The following is a 23,550-nucleotide window of genomic DNA, read 5'->3' as shown; positions in this document are numbered from 1 at the left end:
TATTGATGTATAGTTGACTTAAAATGTTGTGTTAATTTCTTCTGTGGAGCAAAGTGACCCAGATATCCAGATGAATATATATATATATATATATATATATATATATATCTCGAGGTAGGGTGTCTCAGATGGTAAAGTGTCTGCCTGCAATGCGGGAGACCCAGGTTCGATCCCTGGGTCGGGAAGATCGCCTGGGGAAGGAACTGGCATATATATATTTTTTCACCACGGTCTGTCACAGAACACTGACTACAGGTCCCTGCGTACATGGTATGACCGTGTTGTTTCTCCATCCCAGATGTAATAGTTTGCCTCTGCCACTCCAGGTTCCCACTCGCTCCCTCCCCACCCCCACAACCACAAGTCTGCTCTCTGCGTCTGTGAGCGTGTTTTTGTTTCCTGCATCTGTTGATTTGCATCGTATTTTAGATTCCACAAATAGGTGACATCATATGATGCTCCCTTCCCTGATTTACCCCACTTATATAATCTCTAGGTCCATCCATGTTGCTGCAGGTTACATTATTTCATTCTTTTTGATGGCTGAGTAGTATTCCACAGTATATATATTCTTCCAAGGTGGTGCTCGTGGTAAAGAAACTACCTGTCAATGAAGGAGATATAAGAGACACGCGTTTGATCCCTGAGATGGGAAGATCCCCTGGAGGAGGGCTTGGCAACCCACTCCAGTACTCTTGCCTGGAGAATCCCATGACAGAGGAGCCTGGCGGGCTACAGTCCACAGAGTTGGACACAACTGAAGCGACTTAGCATGCGCACATGTGTGTGTGTGTTCGTGTGTGTGTGTCTTCTTTATCCATTCATCTGTTCATGGACATTTAGGTTGTATGTCTTGGCTATTATAATGTTTCCCTTTTTTGAATGATCAGACTGAATTTATCAGACTGAATATAGATGGGATCTTATTCATCTTGATTCTAGAATCCAGCACTAGCACTGAGTAGTATTTAATATTTATGTTTACTATTAACAGTTATTAATAAATAAATGCTTAGTTTATGAATGCATGGACAGGAGACTGGTGAGAAGATGAGTGGATGTGTGAAGGGTGGAGATGGGTGGTGGAAAAAGAGAAGTGAGAAAGATTTACTCGTATTTATGTGTGTGGATAGCACAAATATAATATAAGGGTGATAGATGAATGCATGGCAGAATGGTGGATGGGTAAGTCACTCAGTGGATAGATGGCTGGTGGGGGATGAGTGACTGGATGGGGAGGTGAACTAAAGGATGGATGACGGATGCAGAATGTGTGCATGGGTGGGTGGCTGGTGTACACAAAATGGTTGGCTGGATGCTGGAAGCATAGACAGTGGTGCTGATGGTCAGACGATGGTGGGTGGTGGATGAATCTATAATGGTAGTTAAGTACGATGAGTGGATAGACTGATAGATGGAGGGCGGGTGAACTTGGACACTAAATTGGGTCTTATTGATACTGAAATAATCTATAGATAGTGCATTATAGGTAATAAGTGGAGAGTGGTGGATGCTTATTCAATAGCTGAATCATGGAATTATGGACGGATGGAGGATAAATAGTGGATGCTTATGAAGGATCTAGCTACAGAGAATGGATGGCTAGATGGTATTAATAGATAAATGTGAATGGATATATGATTGATGGATGGATCGTGAATGGTGGAGAAATAAATGGTGGCTGAATGATGCATGGATGGCAAATAATGGATGGTTGCTGGGTCAGCAGATAGTGGGTTGTGTGCTGTGGACATGTAGATGGAAGGTGGATAGTGGATGGATAGATGTCAATTAGGTGATGAATGGATGATGGCTAAATGACAGATACATCTTGGAATATAGATGCATGAAAGGTGAACGGTGGAAGGGAAGGTGGGCGAGAGATCGTAGGTGGATGGTAGGTGGTCAGTACTATATTATAAATCGATGACTTAATGTATTGATGGAGGAAGATTGGTAGATGGCAAATGGATGTGAATGGATGATAAATGAAGATGATATTGAGTGAGTAGTGAATAATGAATGGGGAATGATGTACAGATAATTACTGGGTGGTTTGTAATGGTGGATGGATCTCATTGCTGTCTCTGCTCTATCCCCCGCATCTAAAATAATGCTTGGTGTAGAGAGGGCACTCAATGAATTCTTCTAGAATGGATGAATACGGATGGATGGTGGATGATACTTGAATGCGTTTTGAATGAGTAATGACTTATGGCTGGATGATGTATGGATGAATAGAGGATAGTGTGAGATGGGCAATGAATGGATAGATGGGTGGTGAACAGAGATAAGAAGTGGGTGAATGGTAGATGGTGGCTCATAGAAGTATGAATGGGTTAGGGATGGGGCGTGACTGGTGACCAAATAGATGAATCCATGACTGGATAGATGAATTGTGACTCTGTGGTAAAGAATCCGCCTGCCAATGCCAGAGTTTGATCCCCGAGTTGGGACGATCCCCTCAAGAAGGAAATGGCAACCCACTCCAGTATTCTTGTCTTGGAAATCCCAGGGACAGAGGAGCCTAGCAGGCTACAGTTCATTGGGTCCCAAAAAGTCAGACAGGATTAGTGACTAAACAACAACTAACTGTGACTGACTGGCTGGAGGCCAACAGGTGAGTGGTGGATAAATTCAGATAAATGGACAGTAGTGGTAGATTTGGAGAAGGAAATGGCAGCCCACTCCAGTACTCTTGCCTGGAAAATCCCGTGGACAGAGGAGCCTGGTGGGCTGCCGTCTCTGGGCTCGCACGGGGTCGGACACGACTGAAGCGACTCAGCAGCAGCAGTGGCAGATTAGTGACTGAGAACCAGATGTGTGGTGAACGAATAAATCATCCATAGATGGAGAGACAGTTGTTAAATACTGATGGAACGGTGTTAGATAGTCAATGATGGTGGATAGATGGATGGTGACTTAATATAGGACTGAAGGGTATTTCCACGGTGTACTGTTTCTTGGTAAATGGTGGGTGTGGTGTTGAATGGATGGATGCATTTTGTTGTTGTTCAGTTATTCAGTCACGTCCGACTCTGCGATCCCATGGACTGCAGCACGCCAGGCTTCCCTGTCCTTCGCCATATCCCTGGAGCTTGCTCAAACTCATGTCCATTGAGTCGGTGATGCCATCCAACCATCTCATCCTGTGTCACCCCCTTCTCCTCCTGCCTTCAATCTTTCCCAGCATCAGGGTCTTTCCCAATGAATCAGTACTTCACATCAGGTGGCCAAAGTATTGGAGTTTCAGCTTTAGCATCAGTCCTTCCAGTAAAATTCAGGACTGATCTCCTTTAGGATGGACTGGTTGGATCTCCTTGCAGTCCAAGGGACTCCCAAGAGTCTTCTCCAACACCACAGTTCAAAAGCATCAATTCTTCGGTGCTCAGCCTTTTTTATGGTCCAACTCTCACATCCATACATGACTACTGGAAAAAATCATAGCTTTGACTATACAGACTTTTGTCAGCAAAGTAATGTCTCTGCTTTTTAATATGCTGTCTAGGTTGGTCATAGTTTTTCTTCCAAGGAGCAAGCGTCTTTTAATTTCATGGCTGCAGTTACCATCTGCAGTGATTTTGGAGCCCAAGAAAGTAAAGTCTGTCACTTTTTCCATTGTTTCCACATCTATTTGCCATGAAGTGATGGGACCAGATCCATGATCTTGGTTTTTTGAATGTAGAGTTTTATTTTTTATTTTTATTTTTTTAATTTTTTTTTGAATGTAGAGTTTTAAACCAGTTTTTTCACTCCCTTTCACCTTCATCAAGAGACTCTTTAGATCCTCTTCACTTTCTGCCATAATGATGGTGTCATCTGCATATATGAGGTGATTGATATTGCTCCCGGCAATCTTGATTCCAGCTTGTGCTTCATCCAGCGCGGCATTTCACATGATGTACTCTGCATACAAGTTAAATAAGCAAGGTGCCAATATGCAGCCTTGATGTACTCCTTCCCCAATTTTGAAGCAGTCTGAACTAAAATGGACTGGAATGGACAAATTTAACTCAGATGACCATTATATCTACTACTGTGGGCAAGAATTGCTTAGAAGAAATGGAGTAACCCTCATAGTCAATGAAAGAGTCTGAAATGCGGTACTTGGGTGAAGTCTCAAAAATGACAGAATGATCTCATTTCATTTCCAAGGCAAACCATTCAATACAAGTCTATGCACCAACCACTAATGCCGAAGAAGCTGAAGTTGAATGGTTCTATGAAAACCTATAAGACCTTCTAGAACTAACACACACACACACACACAAAAATGTCCTTTTCATCATAGGGGACTGGAATGCAAAAGTAGGAAGTCAAGAAATAATTGGAGTAACAGACAAGTTTGGCCTTGGAGTACGAAATGAAGCAAGGCAAAGGCTAACAGAGTTTTGCCAAGAGAACGCACTGGCCATAACAAACACCCTCTTCCCACGACACAAGAGAAGACTCTACACATGGACATCACCAGATGGTCAGTGCTGAAATCAGATTGATTATATTCTTTGCAGCCAAACGTGGAGAAGCTCTACACTGCTGCTGCTGCTGCTAAGTCACTTCAGTCGAGTCCGACTCTGTGTGACCCCGTAGATGGCAGCCCACCAGGCTCCCCCGTCCCTGGGATTCTCCAGGTAAGAACACTAGAGTGGGTTGCCATTTCCTTCTCCAATGCATGAAAGTGAAAAGTGAAAGTGAAGTCGCTCAGTCGTGTCCGACTCTTAGTGACCCCGTGGACCACAGCCTACCAGGCTCCTCCGTCCATGGGATTTTCTAAGCAAGAGTACTGGAGTGGGGTGCCACTGCCTTCTCTGGAGAAGCTCTAGACAGTCAGCAAAAACAAGACCAGGAACTGACTGTGGCTAAGATCATGAAATCCCTATTGCAAAATTCAGACTCAAATTGAAGAAAGTAGGGAAAACCACTAGGTCATTCAGGTATGACCTAAATCAAATCCCTTACAGTGAAAGTGACAAATAGATTCAAGGAATTAGATCTGATCGACAGAGTGCCTGAAGAACTATGGACGGAGGTTCATAACATTATACAGGAGGCAGTGATCAAAACTATTCCCAAGAAAAAGAAATGCAAAAAGGCAAAATGGTTGTCTGAGAAGGCCTTGCAAATAGCTGAGAAAAGAAGAGATGTGAAAGGCAAAGGAGAAAAGGAAAGATATTCCTATTTGAATGCAGAGTTCCAAAGAGTAAAAGGAGAGATAAGAAAGCCTTCCTAAGTGAAGAATGCAAAGAAATAGAGGAAAACAACAGAATGGGAAAGACTAGAGATCTCTTCAAGAAAATTAGATACCAAGGGAACATTTCATGCAAAGATGGGCTCAGTAAAGGACAGAAATGGTAGGGCCCTAACAGAAGCAGAAGATATTAAGAAGAGGTGGCAAGAATACACAGAAGAACTATACAAAAAAAGGTCTTCATGACCCAGATAACCATGATGGTGTGATCACTCACCTAGAGCCAGACATCCAGGAGTGTGAAGTTAAGTGGGCCTTAGGAAGCATCACTACAAACAAAGCTAGTGGAAGTGATGGAATTCCAGTTGAGCTATTTCAAATCCTAAAAGATGATGCTGTGAAAGTGCTGCACTCAATATGTCAGCAAATGTGGAAAACTCAGCAGTGGCCGCAGGACTGGAAAAGATCAGTTTTCATTCCAATCCCAAAGAAAATCAATGCCAAAGAATGTTCAAACTACAGCACAAATGCACTCATCTCACATGCTAGCAAAGTAATGGTAAAAATTCTCCAACCTAGACTTAAACAGTACATGAACTGAGAACTTCCAGATGTTCAAGCTGGATTTAGAAAAGGCAGAGGAACTAGAGATCAAATTGCCAGCGTCTGTTGGATCATAGAAAAAGCAAGAGAATTCCAGAAAAGCATCCACTTCTGCTTCACTGACTATGCTAAAGCCTTTGACTGTGTGGATCACAACAAACTGTGGATGGATGCATGGTGGATGGAACCTGGATGGTGGCAGTTAGGTGGTGGGTTGTATGGGACAGTTGTTGGTTTATTGGTGGTGGGGGATGCATGGCAGATGGCTGAGGTTGGCTAGTGGTTGAATGATGATTGGATGGTAGAAGAGACATGAATAGATTGATATAGTAGATGACAGTGCCTGGGTAAGTGGATGCTGCTGAATCGTGGGTGTGGGCTGGGTGTTGGATGTTGGGTAGATGATGGTGGATGTTAGGTGTGGATGGTGGAAGGCTGGGTGGACCAGCAGGTGTGCATCCTGGCCTCAGGTATCAGGTCTACACGCCAGGCTGAATAAGACTGATTGTCCCTTTGCGGGAATGGAATCAGGGATGAAGAGGGGACTGGTGTGGTGACACTCTCCCTCCACGCACACACTGGCCTTCACAGGAGTGATCCTTGTCCTCTTCACTCCCCCTTCCAACTGGAGGGTGTCCTCGCTCTGATGTATCTAGTTACCCTGAATTCTGCCCCCTGTATTCCTGAACCTCAAACTTGAAGCTGTGTGCCTCGAGTGGCTAGGATCAGGTTCTGGGGGGCTGCGGTTTTGGCAAGCGGGGAGATGAGGCCGGGATGTTACCTAGGAGCGTGAGTGTGGACGAGGGGCCGGACGAGGGAGCGCCTGTGGGCGGAGAGCACGTGGGAGGAAGGCGGGGAGCGAGCCAGGGCGGGCAGACTGCGAGCGGCGGAGCAGACAGTGCTGGCCCCTCTCGAGCATCCGCTGGCGGTGAGTGTGAGAGAGACTCGGGGCGCGCCCCCTCCCCACCCTCGTCCTGCCCGCGCCCCGCGGTGAGCCCGCGCGGCGTCTGGGCGAGCAGGAAGGGGCGAGGGGTGGGTTTGAGTCGGCGCTTCCTGGAGAAGGGGACGGTGTGGGGACCACAGCCAGCCCTGGGCTGCCGGACGCCGGGCTTTGGGCTCGAGAAGCGTCTCTGCGGGCTGGCCCGCCACACCTGGCCGCCGCTGCAGGTGTGGGTGGCTGAGCCTTCGCTGCGGGGATGCCCCACTGGCAGGGGCCCCTGGTGCCAGGCTGCAGGGAGGCAGCCCCCGGTGTCTGCCCGCTGCCCGCAGCCCCCTTGGCTCCACCGTCTTCCTCCATCAGCCGCCCCCTCTCCTCCTGCGTCTCCATCATCTCTCACCTCTTTCTGTAGTCTCTCTGAATCTCGCCCTCCAGTTCTGTCATCCCTGCGTCCTGTCTGTGGCCCCTGCGTTTCTTTCTGCGTCTCCCTCTGGTCTTTCTCGCATCTGTCTGGATCTCTAAGTCCACTTTCCTGGGCTCGGCCCTGGCTGCCTCGGGCTCCAGTTGAGCTTCTGGGATCCTGGGGTAGAATCCCAGGAAGGGGTGACCCGGAGTCTTGGGCCTGGGGGAGGGCTCTCAAGTGCTCTGGGACTGGGTGGAGGCTCGGGTGGGTATGTTGGCTGCCCACTGCCCGGGAGGCCCCGTGCTGCCCGTGGCCCACCTCCCACTGCCCAGCCTCCCTGGGTCCCAGTGGGACCCGAGCTGACCCAAGCTGGGTTTTGGTCAAAGGAGCTCATTTCTTGGAATAGCTACCCTCCACCTCTTGCTGGATGCACAGCACCCCTCCCCCACGACCAGCAGGGCATCGGGACCCTTGCAGTGGCTGGTCAGTGCCCTCCAATCTGCCCAGTGCCCCGGAGGCTGCCTCCCAACCGGTGCCACCAAAGTTGGCTGCCTGCCCACCAGACCCAGCCCAGCCTGGCGCAGGTGGAGCGTCGGAGTCTGGTGCCCAGCAGTCCTGGCAGGGCCCCTCTTCCCGGCGCCCTCGCTGTGTGGTCTCTGGCCGGGCTCCCTGGTGCCAGGGCCTGGCCTGAGGGGAAGTGGCCACAGGCAGGAGGTCAGCCTCCCTTCAGCTGTGGGGGTTGAGGGCGGGGCCTCGGGTGTGTGCGGGGGGCATCTGTTCTCTGGGAGGAGTGGACCCTCCTGTTGCAGCCTAGGGCTCCCGACGTGGGGCCTGTCCAGCGCCCCCCTGATGGTGGCTTGGCCGGGGAGCCGAGAGGTGGAGACCCAGCCTGGGCGGTTTCTGTGGGCCTGGAGTAGGGTGGGTGCGGACTGGGGGAGGGTGTCTGGGGCTTCCGGGAGTGGACGGAGCGCCACATCCGGGCCCTAACACGCACCCTGCTTCTGCTCCTTGTCTTTGTGCAGCTGGACGGCGGCCGCAGCATGAGTGGCCCACAGCCCGCCGCTGCGCCCGAGCTGGGCCCAGACAAGGAGGCTGGAGGCCCCGCAGCAGAGGTATGTATGCGCTGGGGGCTCTGCGGTCTGCTGCTCTCAAGCCCTGGCCTGTGACAGCACGTGCCTCAGTTTACCCATCTGGGTGGGGGAGGCGCTTGCCCCTCTGCAGGAGTCTGACGCGCACAGTCGTTGAAGGCCCAGCTCTCCAGACTCGGGGAGACCCCAACCAGGCCTGGGGAGCCCAGGGCCTGCGCCCAGCTTGGTCTGTGCTCTGCTGGGTGAGGCCAGGCCAGGGTCCCCTGCTCTCAGCTCAGCTTCTCCAGGAAGCGTTGATGGAGCTGACAAGGGATTGTTGCCCACGAGGCCCAGGCCTGCTGCTCTGAGTCTGGAGTTGGGCTCTTCTCCTTGGGGCCAGTGGGCCACTGAGGGGGCCCAGCCCAGAACTGCACGAGGCCTGGTCTGGGGCCTGGGGTTGCCCTCCTGCTGGGGAGTCTGGTGGAGAGGGTGGACACCAAACTCCACTGGCCCAGATCTTCCCGCAGCATCTGGGCAGAGGAGTGGCCCCGGGTGGGGCCCACAGGGCTTCCGGGAGGAGGGCACGAAGGAGACTGGCGGGGTCAGGGTGGAGAGGGGTTCTGGGGTGGGGGCGGGAAACAGCCCCTGGATGGGCAAGGCCAGCAGGGGGGTCCAGGAGATACAGTCCCTGGGCCATGGTGGGATCGCCGGTCTTGTCCCTCTGACCCCACAGAAGTCCCAGCCTAGTGACACACTTCAGGATCTCTGCGGTACTTGGTTCAAAGGCTGATCAGACAGTGCACTGAAACACGTGTTCAGATGGTTCCGCTGAGGGGGGCGGGGAGGTGTGAGGGCCATTTAGCAAAGTCCTGCCAGCCGTGTGCCTGCTCTTCCCCACCTTGACACGCCTTTGGGGAAGGCAGAGTGCGCAAGCAGCCAGCCTCCTGGGTAAGAGGTTGGGGTGGGAGCTCCCGGACGGGGACCAGCCCAACCAACTGGAGGAGATGGGTTGGCACAGGAGAGTCAGGGCTGCAGGTCTGTGCACGGCTCGGGGCGCCTCGGGGCCTCTACCTTGGAAGGCCTTGAATGGGAGGCGGAGATGCCGAGGGCTCCAGGAGGGCTTGGGGAGGCAGCCCCCGCATGCCCTTGTGGGCACTGAACAATGAGCCCAGAGAAGTTGCCCAGGTTGCCATGGGAACAGCTTCCCAGCTTCCCCGAGCTGGGAGGAGGCCAAGGGCCCTAAGAGAGACCCCAGGAAGGAGCCGGGCCTGATGCGGGAGGCTGCCTGCCGGGGAGGCACAAAGCCCTGAGCTTGCTCACTGTGTGACCTTGGCCGTTCCCGCCACAGGCCCTTCTGTGAAATGGGCCTGAGGGCTGAGGGCTGAGCCCAGGTGGGTTCTGTGTGGCCCGGGCGCTGAGTGCCCCAGCTCCAGGGGTGGGAGGGGGAGAGCCACGACGCTCTGGGGGATGTGCATGCATGTGCAGGAGCTCACCTGGCCCTGGAGACTGGACAGGTTAGGGACCCCCATTCTCCCCGTGGACAATGCAGGACAGGTGAGGCAGGCTGTGGGGAGCTCAGGCCTGCCGTTGCTTTGACCCCCTGCCCACCCCCCTTGCAGGCCATGGTGGGTGCCCGGGAGAAGGGCCCTCGGCTGGGCCAGCGGCTCCCCTCGATCGTGGTGGAGCCCAGCGAGCTGGGTGCAGTGGAGAGCGGGGAGCTGCGTTGGCCCCCCGAGGGCACCCAGAGGGGGTCTGCCCGGAGCCAGGCTGCTGCTGGTGAGTGAGGGGCAGCCCGTAGGGGTCCCGAGAGAAGTCAGACTCCCGGTCCTCCACCCCTCCAGCCAGCCCGCACCCCACCAATCCGCCAGCCCCATTAGCTTCTGCCGCCTGGGCACCGCCTGGCCTGGCCTTCCCTGCCACCCTCCCCACCATCTGCACACGCGTTTCCCTCATCCAGGTGTGGCCCCAGGCCTGGCACACAGGTGCACCCTTGCTCTCACCTCTCAACACCCGGTCCCGGCCCCTCTCCCCTCGCTCTTACAATTCATCACCTTTGGGACAAGTGTGCATTGCCCACTAGGGCCTGGAAGGGGTAAGGGTGTGGGTACAAGGCAGGGGGGTGTTGCAGAAGCTGGTGGCAGGCTTCTGTCCTGGTGTGGGTGCCCTGGTTAAAGGCCGAGGGGCTGCCAGGGCCAGGGAAGTTTCTGGGAGGAGGACGTGTGGGCAGGAGAGGGGTCAGCCAGGAGCCAGTCTGCCGCGTAGCAGAAGCAGCTGGCCGGGCCCCCGGGGAGGGTGCCTGAGGGGTGAGCCGTGCCCTGGGCAGCTTTGTCCCCTGAGCCCCCGAGGGGTCAGTCCCGGGGGATTCAGCCTCAGATGGGGTTGCTCCTCCCTGCCTGCCCTCCTCTCCTCCGACGTCGGCCCCCAGCCCAGCCCTGCAGCCCTTGTGTTCCGCCGCTCCCCGAGCTTGGGCCCAGAGGAGCTTGTCTGCACCTTAACCAGCTCCTCTCCCAAAGTCCCCTCAACCTCCGGCAGGTCTGCCTGGGGCCCGCCCCTTGGGTACCCACTGAGACCTGGGCTCTGGGGAGGACCCCGGGTCTCCGCCCAGTCGGCCACCCCCGAACGAGTGGCCGTGCCGAGGGCCAAGGTTCTCCTGCTCCCGGAGCCTGGCCTTACCCTCCCCCCACACCAGGAACCATGCACCCAGTGACCCTCCTGCCCCCCTCACCGGTGGGGAGCTCGTGGCCTGCCGACCCTCACACCTCTCCCGGCAAACCTGTCAGAAATGCATGCCTCACCGACATGGAGGCCTGCATGTTTCCTCAGCCCCCTCACCGCGTCCGCTGGGAGCAGCGGGGGAGGCTCCAGCTGACGCCGATGACGAGCGTGCCCAGGCCCCCTGCGCCCGGCGGTAGGACAAGGACCGGCCGGATCCTGCCGTCCCCCGGCTCTGACAGCCGAGAGGGGGCCTCTGCCCCGGAGTGGCTGGGCTGATGCTTCGAGAGGCCTGGCCTGCCCGGGCACCCAGTGGGCACAGCCGATCACCACTCCTCCTGCCTCACAGGTCCACCAGCACCGCACCTCCCTCCAGGCCGTGGCCCAGGGTTTGGATCACACCCTCCTGCCTCTCTGGTGGGAAGCACAAATAAAGGCTCTTCCTGGTGGTCAGTGGGCACACTGGGTGGGGATTCCAGGGGCTGAGGACAGTTTGGGTCCTGCCAGTGGCCTTCCAGGCGAGGGTCTCTGCTCAGAGCCCAGGCTGAGCAGACGAGAGTGATGGCCGGGTGTTCCACGCTGGATGTGGGAGTGCTTGGTGCGGCTGTCATGTCTGCTCCTACGGTGCCCTGCCGAGACCCTCTGCTCCACTTCAGCTGAGGCTGAGACCAGCGTCCTCCAGTCCTGGCTGGCCCCTGAGGGCAGGACTCCTCCTGCCACCCCTTACCCACTCTGGGTGCAGTAGGACACAGGAATGGTACATGGGTGGGATGCACTGTCCCAGCTTGAAACTTTAAATCCTTGCATAGTCCCATTGTACAGATGAGGAAACTGAGGTGTGAAGTGAGGTGTCCGAGGCTAGTGCTGGCCTCAGCTAGCACAGGACCCCTGAAGTTGGGAAGCCACCCAGTCAGCCAGACAGTCCATGTGGGAGACTGGGTAGCCCCCCTTCCTGAGCCTCGTGAGGGTCCTGTCCCTCTGAGGGGTCCAGGGACATGGCTTCTTGGCTCTGCTGACTGGTCAGGGTGGACCTGGGGCACAGAAACCTGATCAGTGCCTGGGTTCACTGTCCAGGTGTGCCACCCTCCCTCCCATCACCCCAACCTGGCCCTCTGCCCTTGGCCAGCCTGACCCAGGCCTGAGGAAGCTCAGGGTCTGGCAGGGGGAGTCCTGAGTAAATGTTAGCTCAGTAAATCCACAGGCCCAGTGGGTGGTGCCAGGTCGGGGTCAGCATGGAGGAGGCGAGGGAGACACAGGCCCCTCTGTTCTCTCCCGGAGGCCTTGCTAACCTCCAGGATGAATAAGGCACTTTCTCCAACCCGCCTGCCTTCTAAAAATAGCCCACCCCCCAAACGCAGGAGAGCTGGGAGGCAGAGGTGCAGAAGTTTGCCAGGCAGCCCGCTTTGATTTTAAACCTGTGGCCAGTGTACAGGCCTAGGCTGGCTCCTCTTGGGGTGGGGGGTTGGGGGGGCTGGGCTGTCCTTCAAGGTCTCTCCCGTCCTCCTCTGGCCCTTCCTGTCGCCTCCACAAGGGGGCAGGGGGCAGACATTTCACAGAAAGCCTTGCCAGGATTTGTGGACACGGCGGATTTGGGTCCAGGGCTCGAGCAAGCCGGGAGTCATTCCCAGGCGGGGGGGTTCCGGGTGTGGAATGTGTGTGTGGCGGGGGATGGTGCTGAGAGTTCATCCTCGCCCCACCCGGGCAGGGTGTCACTGCGACTTTCTCGAGGTCCCGCGGCTGACAAAGAGCCGGGCTGAGGCGGAACTCCCGGTGCGCCTGGGACCTAAGCGCCCGCGTGCCCGCAACGCCACCCTCGAGCTCACCATCGACCAGGGGAGATCTGGGGAAGAGGCGCCGCCTCAACTGGGGGGGTCCCGGGACCCTGTCGTGCCCCGGGAGTATGGGAACGGGGGACTCGGGCCCAGGGAGGAAGCCCGGTGGGTACCGGGCAGAGCAGCCTCACCCTCTGGGGCTGCCGCGTAACGAGTAGAACGGGCTGAGTCCACGCGCACAGTGACTGACCCGCGAGACGGCGTGGTAGGTGCAGGGGGCGGTGCCAGACGTATGCACCGCCCACCGGAAGCCCGCCCCTCGGCCACAGCCCCCGCCCAACGGCGGCCCCGCCCCGCCGCCACGGCCCCGCCCACCAGCAGGCCGGGCCAGGGATACCTAGGCACCGCAGCATCCGGTTCGAGAGATCCAGGCTCAGAGACAGACTCTGTCCCTCGGGCAGGCCCACAGCCGGTGAGGGGTAGAGACCAGAGCCTCGGTGTCCTGTTCCCAGGCCGAGCTCTGTCCTGGGCCCCACAGCAGTGAAGGTGGAATTAGGGCACTTTGGGCCCCTATATTCAGCGTGCGATAGTCTGGCTACCCAGGAGCCTCGAAGACGCGGGCAGGCCTCTGGTGGTGTGGTCCTTGTCCCTCTCCTTCCTGCTCTGAGCGCCAGGTGCTCTGCCGAGGTGAACCTCCTGAATCCCAACAGCAACCCCATTTTATGGAGAAATAACCTGAGGCTGGGTGCTCCCCTGGTAGCTCAGCTGGGGAATCTGCCTGCAAAGCAGGAGACCCCAGTTCGAGTCCTGGGCCGGGAAGATCCCCTGGAGAACGGATAGGCCAGCTGCTCCAGTATTCTTGGGCTTCCCTGGTGGCCCAGTTGGTAAAGAATCCACCTGCCATGCGGGAGACCTGGGTTCGTCCCTGGGTTGGGAAGATCCCCTGGAATAAGGCATGGCAACTGACTCCAGTATTCTTGCCTGGAGAATCCCCTTGGACAGAGGAGTCTGGCGGGCTACAGTCCATGGGGTCGGTCTCAAAAGAGTCAGACAGGACTTAGCAACAGGACAACAACAAGAAGAACCTGAGGCTGACTCAGGATTGCCTCTCTGAAGGCAGCGCGGTCCAGCATGAGGCAGCAGGACTTGTTCCCATTGTCGGGTCCCCAGCCGTGTGCCCCTTTCCACCTGCCCCCTCGGCCCAGCCTTCTCCTGACCCAGGCCAGACCAGCCCTGTGCCCAAGGCTCCTCTGAGACAAGGCTGGGCCTTTTCTGAAGGGATTTTACTGAGAAAGTTGGGGAAAACAACCTAGAAATAGGACAAAAGAAACATCCCAGCCTCATGCTGAAAAGTGGACACAGGTTTGGGCAGGGGTGGGGTGCAGCTGGGAGCCGGAAAGAGCTCTGGGAGAACCCCCCCCCCATCCTGGGCCCTAAAGTGGAAGTAACCCACAACGGGAGGTCCCAGCACCCAGATGAGCCTCGCTGAGCTGTAGAACAGGAGGGGCAGCTCAGAGGCAGAGACCTGGACTCGCCTGCCATGTAGCGGGTTCCTGTGCCTTTCTGAGTTGGTGACCCCGTGCAGCATGGGTGGGGACCGGCTACCCCACAGAGTCCCAGGGCTCCCACCAAAGAGTCCTGGGTGGTCTCTTTGAGGACCCCTCCTTCTGTCAAGAGTTGTGCTTGGCCCTCTGATCTGTTCTCCTCTGACCATTGGAGAGACACATGGGACAGGAAGCCAGCAGGCAGGCCAGCCTGAGCTGGGGGACCGCTCACCCAAGTAGCCGGTGCCTCACAGGCTTGAGCTGGAACTCTGATGGCCTCACCTCACAGAGGGGAACCCAGGGCTCTAGGATCTAATGACTCAAGAGGAAACTAGAGGGCTTCCTGGTGGAGGTGCTGGCATCTCAGGCACAGCGTGATCTGTCTGCAGATGACAGCAAGGTGCTGCAGCATCTCGGGCGCCTTCCAGTCTGCTGTGGGCTGGATTTTGTCCTCAAAACTTCCTTCTGTTGAAGTCTGAACTCCCAGGACCTCAGAGTGTGGTTGTATTTGGAGATAAGTCTTTAAAGAGCCATGGGGTCACAGAGAGTTGGACATGACCTAGCGATGGAACAACCACGAGTTAAAACAAGCCCATTTTAGTGGGTCCTAGTCCAACATGGCCTTATGAGAAGGGGCGGTCAGGACACAGACCCGCAGAGGGGTGACTGTGTGAAGACACAGGGAGAGGACGGCTGTCCACAGCCCAGGAGAGAGGCCTTGGGAGAAACCAGCCCTGCCAGCACCTTGTTCTGGGACCTTGCAGCCCTCAGAACTTGGAGAAAATGAATGTCTGCGTTGGCAGCCTTGGGATGGCCCACAGGCTTGTGTCTGCTCTCTCCAGGATGCTGTCTGGAGCAGCTCCGCTGCTCTGCCCCGCGGCCCTGTGGCTCCAGCCAGAGTGAACAGGCCTGGATCTGTCCTCCCTGGATTTTCCCTAAGTTTTTTTTCCTTAGGACGCCAGCAGCGGAATCCCCCCAGGAAGGTGTGGGGCCTGCCTCTTCTGGGAAGTCTCAGTGACCCTTCCCACTAAATGTCTTTAACTGGAGCCACCGTGGGGAAGTGGGCCATCTGCTCGTGGCCGATCAGGCTCAGGCCCACCTCCGTGCCTTCCCTCGCGGGCTGACCCCTGCCATCCCTCCTCGCCCCTGAGTGCGATCCTGTCTATCCTCTGGGGCCCCCTCCTTCTCCCAGGTCCTGATGAGTGGCTTACAATGTTCCTTGTGGTGTCGCTGCATCCCTCCCCACTCTCTGCTCCCCCACGTCTGCCTTCAGGGCTCTTAGCGCAGGCAGGGCACCAGGGCTCTCAAGATGAGCTTGGCAGGGCACAGGACTGGTGCTGACGATTCCACCCTGGAGGAAAGGGTCCTTCTGGGCTTGGGCGCCGTGGGCTGGGTGCCCACTTCCAGCTGGTTGGCGCCTGCTCCTTCGGGCCTCAACCTGACCACAGGAGGGACAGGCTGTGTAAGGTATAGTTCGGGCCGAGGCAGAAAAGGAAAGATGACCTCAACAGAAGTAGGTTACCTTTATTCAGGCAAGGAGGGGCAACAGTTGGCCTAACAACCAGGCTGAGCACTGAGAGGGGTCAGGGAGGCTCCAAATCTATAGGGGGGTTTGTGGAAGCCATAAGGGAAACGTTAATGAGGCGGGGTGTTTTGGGTATTCTTTAGCTGAGATGGCATTTGTAGTTGGGCAGGGGGTGATGAGTCTTCTGGGCGGGTGGAAGGGGTGGAAGGTTTTCGGACAGGGGGTGATAAGTCCCAGACAGATGCAACCAGCCTGGAGCATCAGGGTGGGACCTAAAGTTCTGTTTTGTTTCCTCCGAAGTTAGATGACTCAGTAAGGGCCTTTGAGACTGTTGTTTTCTTTTCTAGCCCAAAAGACTCCTCCAGGCTGTCCCAGCCGTCCCCAGCAGTGTGAGCTCCCTACAGGCCCCAGAGTGCGACCCCCATCCTCTCCTTCACCCTGAGAAAGTCGCTAAGTTGTGTCCAACCCTTTTGCAACTCCAGGGACCATAGCCTGCCAGGCTCCTCTGTCCATGGGATTTCCCAGGCAAGAACACTGGAGCAGGTTGCCATTTCCTTCTCCAGGGGATCTTTCTGACCCAGGAGTCGAACCCGTGTTGCCTGCATTGGCGACTTTACCACTGAGCCACCTGGGAAGGAGAAATGGAACATCTCCTGCCGTATCGGTAAACAAGGGTGTCACAGTCGTCAGCAGTTGCAGTCCTCCAGTGTGAACCTGTGAGCGCTAAGGGGAAGCAGGAAGGAGAAAAATACCTGCTGCCCAGCAACCATCAGATGACAGCCACCCCCAACAGGTGGTCCTGAGGAAAGAAAGCTTGGGATGTGAAGGTGCAGAGGACCTGACCGCTGAGGTGCAACGAAAGGAAAGATTTCAGTGACAAACCCTTGCGTCTTCCCACCACAGAAAAGTGCCGAAGTCCGTGACTTGGGCTATCTGGTTTTCTTTAATTAACAATAGTCTTTTGGTGTTCAGACTACTACCTTTCGTTGCAAAACTTCAATGTAACCAGTCCCCCGCTCTCCTCCTTGGAGCAGTTCTCTCAGGGTACTTGAGGTGCTGCCTCCCAAGCTTGAAGTCCTAAAGCTTCCCACCGAATGGAATGCACCTCTCAACTTTCAGGCTGTGAATATTTTTTAAGCAGACAGCCACCAGGGCCCCTGACTCTGACCTGAGCCTGGGCTGGGCTCCGCACGGCTGCAGGAGTCAAAGGTTGGCATGATTGCCTCTGAGCAGGGCAGGGGGCGGGGGGAGGACGGCTGAAAGTGAAAGTGGGGCTCATGGTGGAGGGTGGGGCTGGGGGTGGGGCGGAGGCCGGCCTGCGTGACCGCCGCTGGAAAGCCCCAGCCGTGGGTCAATCCCTCTGGCTGCTCCAGAGGCCCCATCGCCCAGGTCCCACTCTGAGGACCCGGCCCCGCCGGCTTCTCCTGGTGGCCCTGCTCTGTCTGCTCTGCCTGGGGTCCAGCGTCTACTCACCCAGCAGGTATGTCCACGCAGGTAGAGGAGGAGGGCCTCTGGGGTGTTGTGGGCGGTAGACGGGGATCCGAGGGCTTGAGGACAATTCCGGTTCTGCCAGTGGCTTTCCGGGCCAATGGCTTCAGCTTAGAGCCCAGACCAGAATGCCAGCTCAAGTCACAGTGAACACACACACACGCACACAGGGAGAAAGCAGACAGGTGCAGACTCACGGACAGAGCCACTCACAGGCCCTCTGAGGCACACACGCCCCAGGGGACAGCACAGTCACAGAAGTGGCTGCACACCCATGGGCTGATGCTCCTACATGAAATCGCTTATCTGTTTTCCTTGGGCAACTGCGGTGGATGGACGCTGGGTCTGACCCACTCCCTGCCCTGGGGGGCTCCTGGTCAAGGGGAAGATGCCCCAGAGCCTGGAACTGCCCCTCAGTCATGGGAGAAGGTATGCATAGGTCAGGAACCAGGCGCGGAGCAGGAGGTCTTGACTGTGGTCTGGGGCGCAGGTGGTCAGGGAAGGCTTCTTGCAGGAGGAGCCATCTTGTGCTGAGCCGTGAAGGAGTTGGCCTCTGGAGAAGGTGAGGCTGAGGTCACTGGTGGCAGAGAGAACAGTCTGTACAAAGGTGTGGAGGACACGTGAGTGTATCCGCGTGATCAGAGTGGGTGAGCGAGTGAGTGAGAGAGAGAGTGGGAGAAGAAACGGGAGGGGCCAGGTATGGCCTTGAATGCCGAGCTAAGGAGGAGTCTGTGCTTCTGAGGGTGATGGCAGCCTGGGGTGGGGACAAGGGTTATATTTTGTTGCTGTGTTAAGGGAAGCCTTTTTAAAATTTGTATTTATTTATTTTTGGCTATGCTGGGTCGTCACTGTTGCACAGGCTTTTCTCTAGTTCTGGCCAGTGGGGGCTACACTCTAGTTGTGGAGGGCAGGCCTCTCTCATTTCAGTGGTTTCTTTTGTTGTGGAGCACAGGTTCTAGGCATGTGGGCTTCAGTACTTGCAGTTTGGGACTCTGGAACACAGGCTCGATAGTTGGGGTACAGGGCTTAGTTGCCCCACCGCATGTGGGATCTTGCCGGATCAGGGATTGAACCCATATCTCTTGCATTGGCAAGTGAATTCTTTCCCACTGAGCTACCAGGAAAGCCTCAAGAAGGGAAGCCTTTTAAATGCCTTTTTGTTGTTCCGTTGCTAAGTCGTGTCCGACTCTTTGCGACCCCATGGACTGCAGCACTCCAGGCCTCCCTGTCCTTCACCATCTCCCAGAGTTTGCTCAAACTCATGTCCATTGAGTCGGTGATGCCATCCAACTATCTCATCTTCTGTCATCCCCTTCTCCTCCTGCCCTCAATCTTTCCCAGCACCAGGGTCTTTTCGAATGAGTCGGCTCTTTGCATCAGATGGCCAAAGTACTGGAGCTTCAACTTCAGCATCAATCCTTCCAATAATTATTCAGGATTGATTTCCTTTGGGGTTGACTGGTTTTGATCTCCTTACAGTCCAAGGGACTCAAGAGTCTTCTCCAACACCACAGTTCAAAACCATCGATTCTTCAGCACTCACCCTTTTTTGTGGTCCAACTCTCACATCCATACGTGACTACTGGAAAACTCATAGCTTTGAGTATACAGACATTTGTCAGCAAAGTAATGTCTCTGCTTTCTAATATGCTGTCTAGGTTTGTCATAGCTTTTCTTCCAAGGACCAAGCATTTTTTAATTACATGGCTACAGTCACCATCTTCAGTGATTTTGAAGCCCAGGAGAATAGTCTGTCGCTGTTTCCATTGTTTCCCCATCTATTTGCCATGAAGTGATGGGACTGGGTGGCATGATCTTAGTTTTTTGAATGCTGAATTTTAAGACAGTTTTTTCACTCTCTTTCACCTTCATTAAGACTCTTTAGTTCCTCTTCACTTTCTGCCATAAGGGTGGTGTCATCTGCGTAGCTGAGTTTATTGATATTTCTCCCAACAATCTTGATTCCAGTTGTGCTTCATCCAGCCCAGCATTTCATACGATGGACTCTGCTTAGAGATTAAATAAGCAGGGTGACAATATACAGCCTTAACGTACTCCTTTCCCAATTTTGAACCAGTCCATTGTTCCATGTCCAGTTAAGAACTTTTTAAAAATAGGCTTTTCTGGAGTTTAAGAAAGCTATTTCTAAGAAGGTAATCATATCACCTCCAAATAATGACATTTTTATCAGATCCTTCCCAATATTTATACCTCTTATTCATTTTCCTTGCCTTATTGACTTAACTAGTTCTTCTAGGCAAATATTAAATATTCTGAGAGCACACATGCTTGTCTTCTTCCTTATTTCAGAAGAATCTTACCTGGCAGAGAAGGATTTTAAGGGAGGTTTATATTTTGGCAAGACCCCCGACCCCTCTAAGGAGATGGAAGCAGGGGGTCTAGGAAGAAGTACAGTTGGGACCTGTGCCCAGGTGATGGGGGATCACAGGTGGGAGGCATGAGGAAGACGCATCCTCTGCCACAGGTGGCTACTTTGGCACTTTGAAGGATGGAATGATGGCCCAGGCACTGGGGAGGTGGAAAGATTGGGACTGTGATGGGATACGTGGCAGGGGCCGCTACAGGAGAGCAGGCCTAGGAAAAGCGGGTAGAAGTTAAGGTGGAGATACCTAGTGGTGAGGGGAGCCCAGACTTGGTCACAGATAGGGTGGCCTCAGATGGGAGCTTCCGATAAGCATGGCTTCTGGGTGGTGTTCCCATCGCTGCTACTGGCCCTGCAGTGGGCTCGCTCATTGGCCTGACCTGGAGAACATGGGCCTCAGGGCGGAGACTAGACCTGAGTCTCCTAGCTCCTGAAGCTCAGCTGAGGCCAAGGTGAAGGGGCCAGGGCCTCTGAACACTCAGGGCAACAGAACAGAGAGAAAGAGAGCCAGGGAGAGGCCCCATGGGTGGGGAGGCAGGCCCGGGGCAGGGGCCACTGCTGAGTCAGCAGGGAGTCTGCAGTCCAGAAGACACCAGCATGATGCCTGAGAGGGCCAGCACAGGCAGGGGTGACCCTCACACTGAAGGCTCACTCCCCCACTGTTGAGGTCCTTTAATGGACAGGAACCTGGTGGTTCAGAGTCGACGATAAGAAAGTGAAAGAAGGAAAGAGGCTAATATGCCCTGGGTTACACAGCCGGCCTTAGGGCTCCAGGGAATCAGCCAGAAATAGAGAGAAAGAAGGACACAGGGACCCAAGTCTCTGATGGAGCAAGGGTGCTTTATTGAATTCTGTAAGAGTATATATACCGTATTACAAGGTAGCTTCTTCAGATAAAGATCAAAAGACCTGACTTTACAAGTTACCAAGGAAACAAGGAGCAACAGAGGCTCTAAGGCCAAAAGCAATCCCTTTCACCAAATGGAAAAGCTAATGAAGGAAATCCTATGCAAGCATCCCATCTCGATGACCTCAGTGCTGGGAGCAGCTTGCCAGCTCCTCTGGCCCCTGATAGGGACTGACAAGGAACAGAGGGCTCAAGAGAGATAGGAAACAGCACACAGGAATCCTACTGTTAAACATTCCCTGACAATTTCCCCTATTTTATTATATTTGCAAAAAAGTTCCTGACTTTTTGAGTTTGTTTAGTTTTAACAATTTTTGCAGAAAGGCAACAGTAAACAACAAATATAATTGCCAAGACAATCGCCAGAGTTACAGTTCCAGACCCGAAGCTGTGGGTGATGCTTTGAAACCATCCTCGTGGGTCTAGCCCAGATAATTCATCAGCTAGTTGTTCAGCTAAAATTTCCAGATTGGTGGATGAGGGCAGACTTTTAGAGAAGGTTTCAAAGAGTTCTTTTTGCAATAATTGTACATTCAGAGAGGCATTATCATGAATATTTTGTAAATGAAATTTGATTTGCTCCCAACTTTAGGCACTATGATTGAACAGAAGTAACACAGAATTGAGTAGAATTCCAATCACATTTTAATATCACTTGGTTTTGTACATCTGTTAATTGATCTCCAACCCATTTGATGGCTGTTTTTAGTTCCTGTATTTCATCTTGAATATCCTCATCTATCTGAGCCTGAGTGGCCCACATAGTATGAGCATCTTTAGCCCAATTTTGGATAAAATCATGTGTTTGAATTGAGGTTTGTAAAGCAACGCCAGCAGCGGCAGCAGTGGTGCAAATAGCTATTAATCCCAAAATGCCAAAAATCAGCCATCCAATGAATCATTTAGATCGTCAGAGTAATTTAGTAAGTAACCGGGAAGCAAGCCCGGCCATGGGACCTTCTTCCCAGGGCCGTTGGAGATTTACTGGTAACCACAAATTACGTTGAGATCAAATAATCAAAAGGGATTCATTTCTTAAGACAGGTATACAATTTGCAATTTATGCAAGTTACAGAACATCTTATTGAATTGTAAGTTTCCTATAGCTAAAACAAAAGGAAGGGGAATACAAGCTTGTATGAAATATGATTGATATAGTGAAAGAAATAATTACTATGACTACTATGACTGGTTCCTGTGAAATGTCCAGTCCAAGTTCCAAGTTCTTCACTGCTCGCAGCAAGTTTCCATATGTCCCATTGTTCAGGCCCAGTTTGTTTATGGAGGATGATCCGAGGACAAGGGGATGCCATTCCACCATCAAGCCAGCTAAGAAGTCCTTTGTCATGGTAATGTTCCATCCTAGTGTTAGTGACCTTCCAGCCGCGTGAGTAGCAGAATCACGCACGGTGCTGTTAATACCATCCGAGCAGTTAGACAATCACCTACCATGGGGTCCCCAATCGACAATGGTGTGGCTAACCACAAGTATGTTTTCCTGAATTGGCTTGACATTTGTCCCAACGAACAGGAGTATATTTAAAGTTTTCATAAGTAAACCTTTACATATTGTTCTTTGTTCTATCCCTAACTCTTTCCCTAAAGTTTCAGTAGTGTAAACATGGTTCACAAAGAAAGTGAAAGTGAAGTCGTTCAGTCGTGTCCGACTCTTTGCGGGTCTCCTGCATTCCAGGCAGATGCCTTAACCTCTGAGCCACCAGGGAAGCCCTCGAAAAGAGAGGGCAGTAAATAACCCAAGCAGTGTCCAAAGGTCTTCTTTTGGAGGCAGGACGAAAGCCCAAGTTTGTCGGCTGATGTTTATGCATAATTCCCCTGGGCCCAGGCACAATGGAAGGACTTCGCAGCCTAAAGAAATGCTAATTGGATTTCCCTCCTCCCCAGGGTGTTAGGGCTCCTTCAAGTTCCAGGGAGGGGGCATGTGGGAGAAGTCACTGGTTGATACAATCGGTCCTTTCTCCGTCCATTCTACGACCTGCAATAAAGGGGGGTTGGGTAAGTAAACCCAGTAAGTCTGATTAGTTAATCTGGCTCGAGCAGGGTGGGGGGGAGGGTGGTAGCGCAGGCAAACGGAGTGAGCATAGCGATAAGGTTTTCAGGACTCAAGGTTGATGTCGCCAAGGGTGGTGCTTCCTGGAGATCTTTAGAGCCAACATGACCCGTATTGGAATTTCCTCCTCCTGGGGTTTTTCTTGTTTCGTTTCCATTTTGAATGCTGTGGGCCCTTTTGGGTCAAGTTTCCCGAAGAGGAAGCCATGTGAGTTCGTTGGATCCATCTGGGGAAATACAAGCATATCCCTTTCCCTGTAAGATTAATTTCCCAGATTTCCATTGTTTATTGAACCCGTTTTGATACCAAATGGGCAGAGTGCCGGGAGCCATTATGGGAGAGCCCACCCGTGACGAGGTCAGGAGGAGAAGACCTGACACGCAAGGCCGTTCAGGACACAAGGGACCCTTGGGTTGGCCCCGGCCTCTCCCTCGCCCTGCAGCCTCCCCCCTTTTCAGCCGTTGTTCTGTTCGCCCTGCTGCAGACTCTTGTGTCGCCTGCCGAGAGCTCTCCTGCTCCTCTTTCACTGAGTGATGACCAACTTAAAACCCTAACTAATAAATCTCCTGGATGCTGGTACCCTCTGAAGGGGCCGGGGATGAAAGAAATGCAATTCAAACCCTTTTGCTGGCATTCTGGCTTGTTTGATAAATGTGTGCTCCCATTGCAAAAAACGCTCATGATTGTTCTAAACATCCTAAGCACAGTACGCTAACAAAAGAAACCATTAAGCATAGGTCCCTCCGCAGGGTGAGAAAGGCTCCACAAATAAAATAGCCACAAATGTGTTTAATAGAAAATACTTTAGACAGAGATTAGCTGGTGACTTCTTGCAGGTTGTTACCTATTAGACTAAGAGCCTGTTTTGTGCTGTATCTGCTGTTTTTGCAATCCTTCACATTTCTGTTCCATAAAAATGTGATCCTATCTGGTTCCCATAGAGATGATGCCTA

General features: G+C 53.7%; 2 protein-coding genes across 6 annotated transcripts in view; both read left to right on the top strand.

Annotated features, from left to right (window-relative positions):
* Nucleotides 1-6,643: 6,643 nt before the first annotated feature.
* Nucleotides 6,644-11,363, top strand: LBHD2 (LBH domain containing 2). Of its 2 annotated transcripts, none has more exons than XM_070477516.1 (4): nt 6,644-6,719; nt 8,154-8,243; nt 9,818-9,974; nt 11,022-11,363. In XM_070477516.1, the coding sequence occupies exons 2-4, from the start codon at nt 8,172-8,174 to the stop codon at nt 11,108-11,110; spliced, it is 318 nt and encodes a 105-aa protein (XP_070333617.1). In that variant the 5' UTR covers nt 6,644-6,719; nt 8,154-8,171; the 3' UTR covers nt 11,111-11,363. The 2 variants fall into 2 exon arrangements, with proteins under 2 accessions (XP_070333617.1, XP_070333616.1); XM_070477515.1 differs by lacking the exon at nt 6,644-6,719 and adding an exon at nt 7,894-8,049.
* A 5,714-nt stretch (nt 11,364-17,077) lies between these two features.
* EXOC3L4 (exocyst complex component 3 like 4) overlaps nt 17,078-23,550 on the top strand; it is a 44,959-nt gene continuing 38,486 nt past the window's right edge. For 2 of the 4 annotated variants that reach the window (XM_020913447.2, XM_070477768.1), the window contains exon 1: nt 17,078-17,231. The gene's annotated coding sequence lies outside the window, so the exon portion shown is untranslated. Of the gene's footprint in view, nt 17,232-17,753; nt 17,847-23,550 lie in introns of all 4 variants that reach the window. The other 2 variants (XM_070477770.1, XM_070477769.1) reach the window with 2 other exon arrangements.

This window comes from Odocoileus virginianus, chromosome 16, assembly GCF_023699985.2.
Source record: "Odocoileus virginianus isolate 20LAN1187 ecotype Illinois chromosome 16, Ovbor_1.2, whole genome shotgun sequence".
NCBI classification, from domain to species: Eukaryota; Metazoa; Chordata; class Mammalia; order Artiodactyla; family Cervidae; genus Odocoileus; species Odocoileus virginianus.
This window is presented reverse-complemented; position numbering and strand designations above follow the sequence as displayed.

Coding starts and splice junctions, on each gene's coding strand:
- LBHD2 (XM_070477515.1), top strand. CDS start 7,981: ATGGTGGCTTGGCCGGGGAGCCGAGAGGTGGAGACCCAGCCTGGGCGG. Junction 8,050..8,153: donor TTCTGTGGGCCTGGAGTAGG/GTGGGTGCGGAC, acceptor GTCTTTGTGCAG/CTGGACGGCGGCCGCAGCAT. Junction 9,975..11,021: donor CCGGAGCCAGGCTGCTGCTG/GTGAGTGAGGGG, acceptor ATGTTTCCTCAG/CCCCCTCACCGCGTCCGCTG.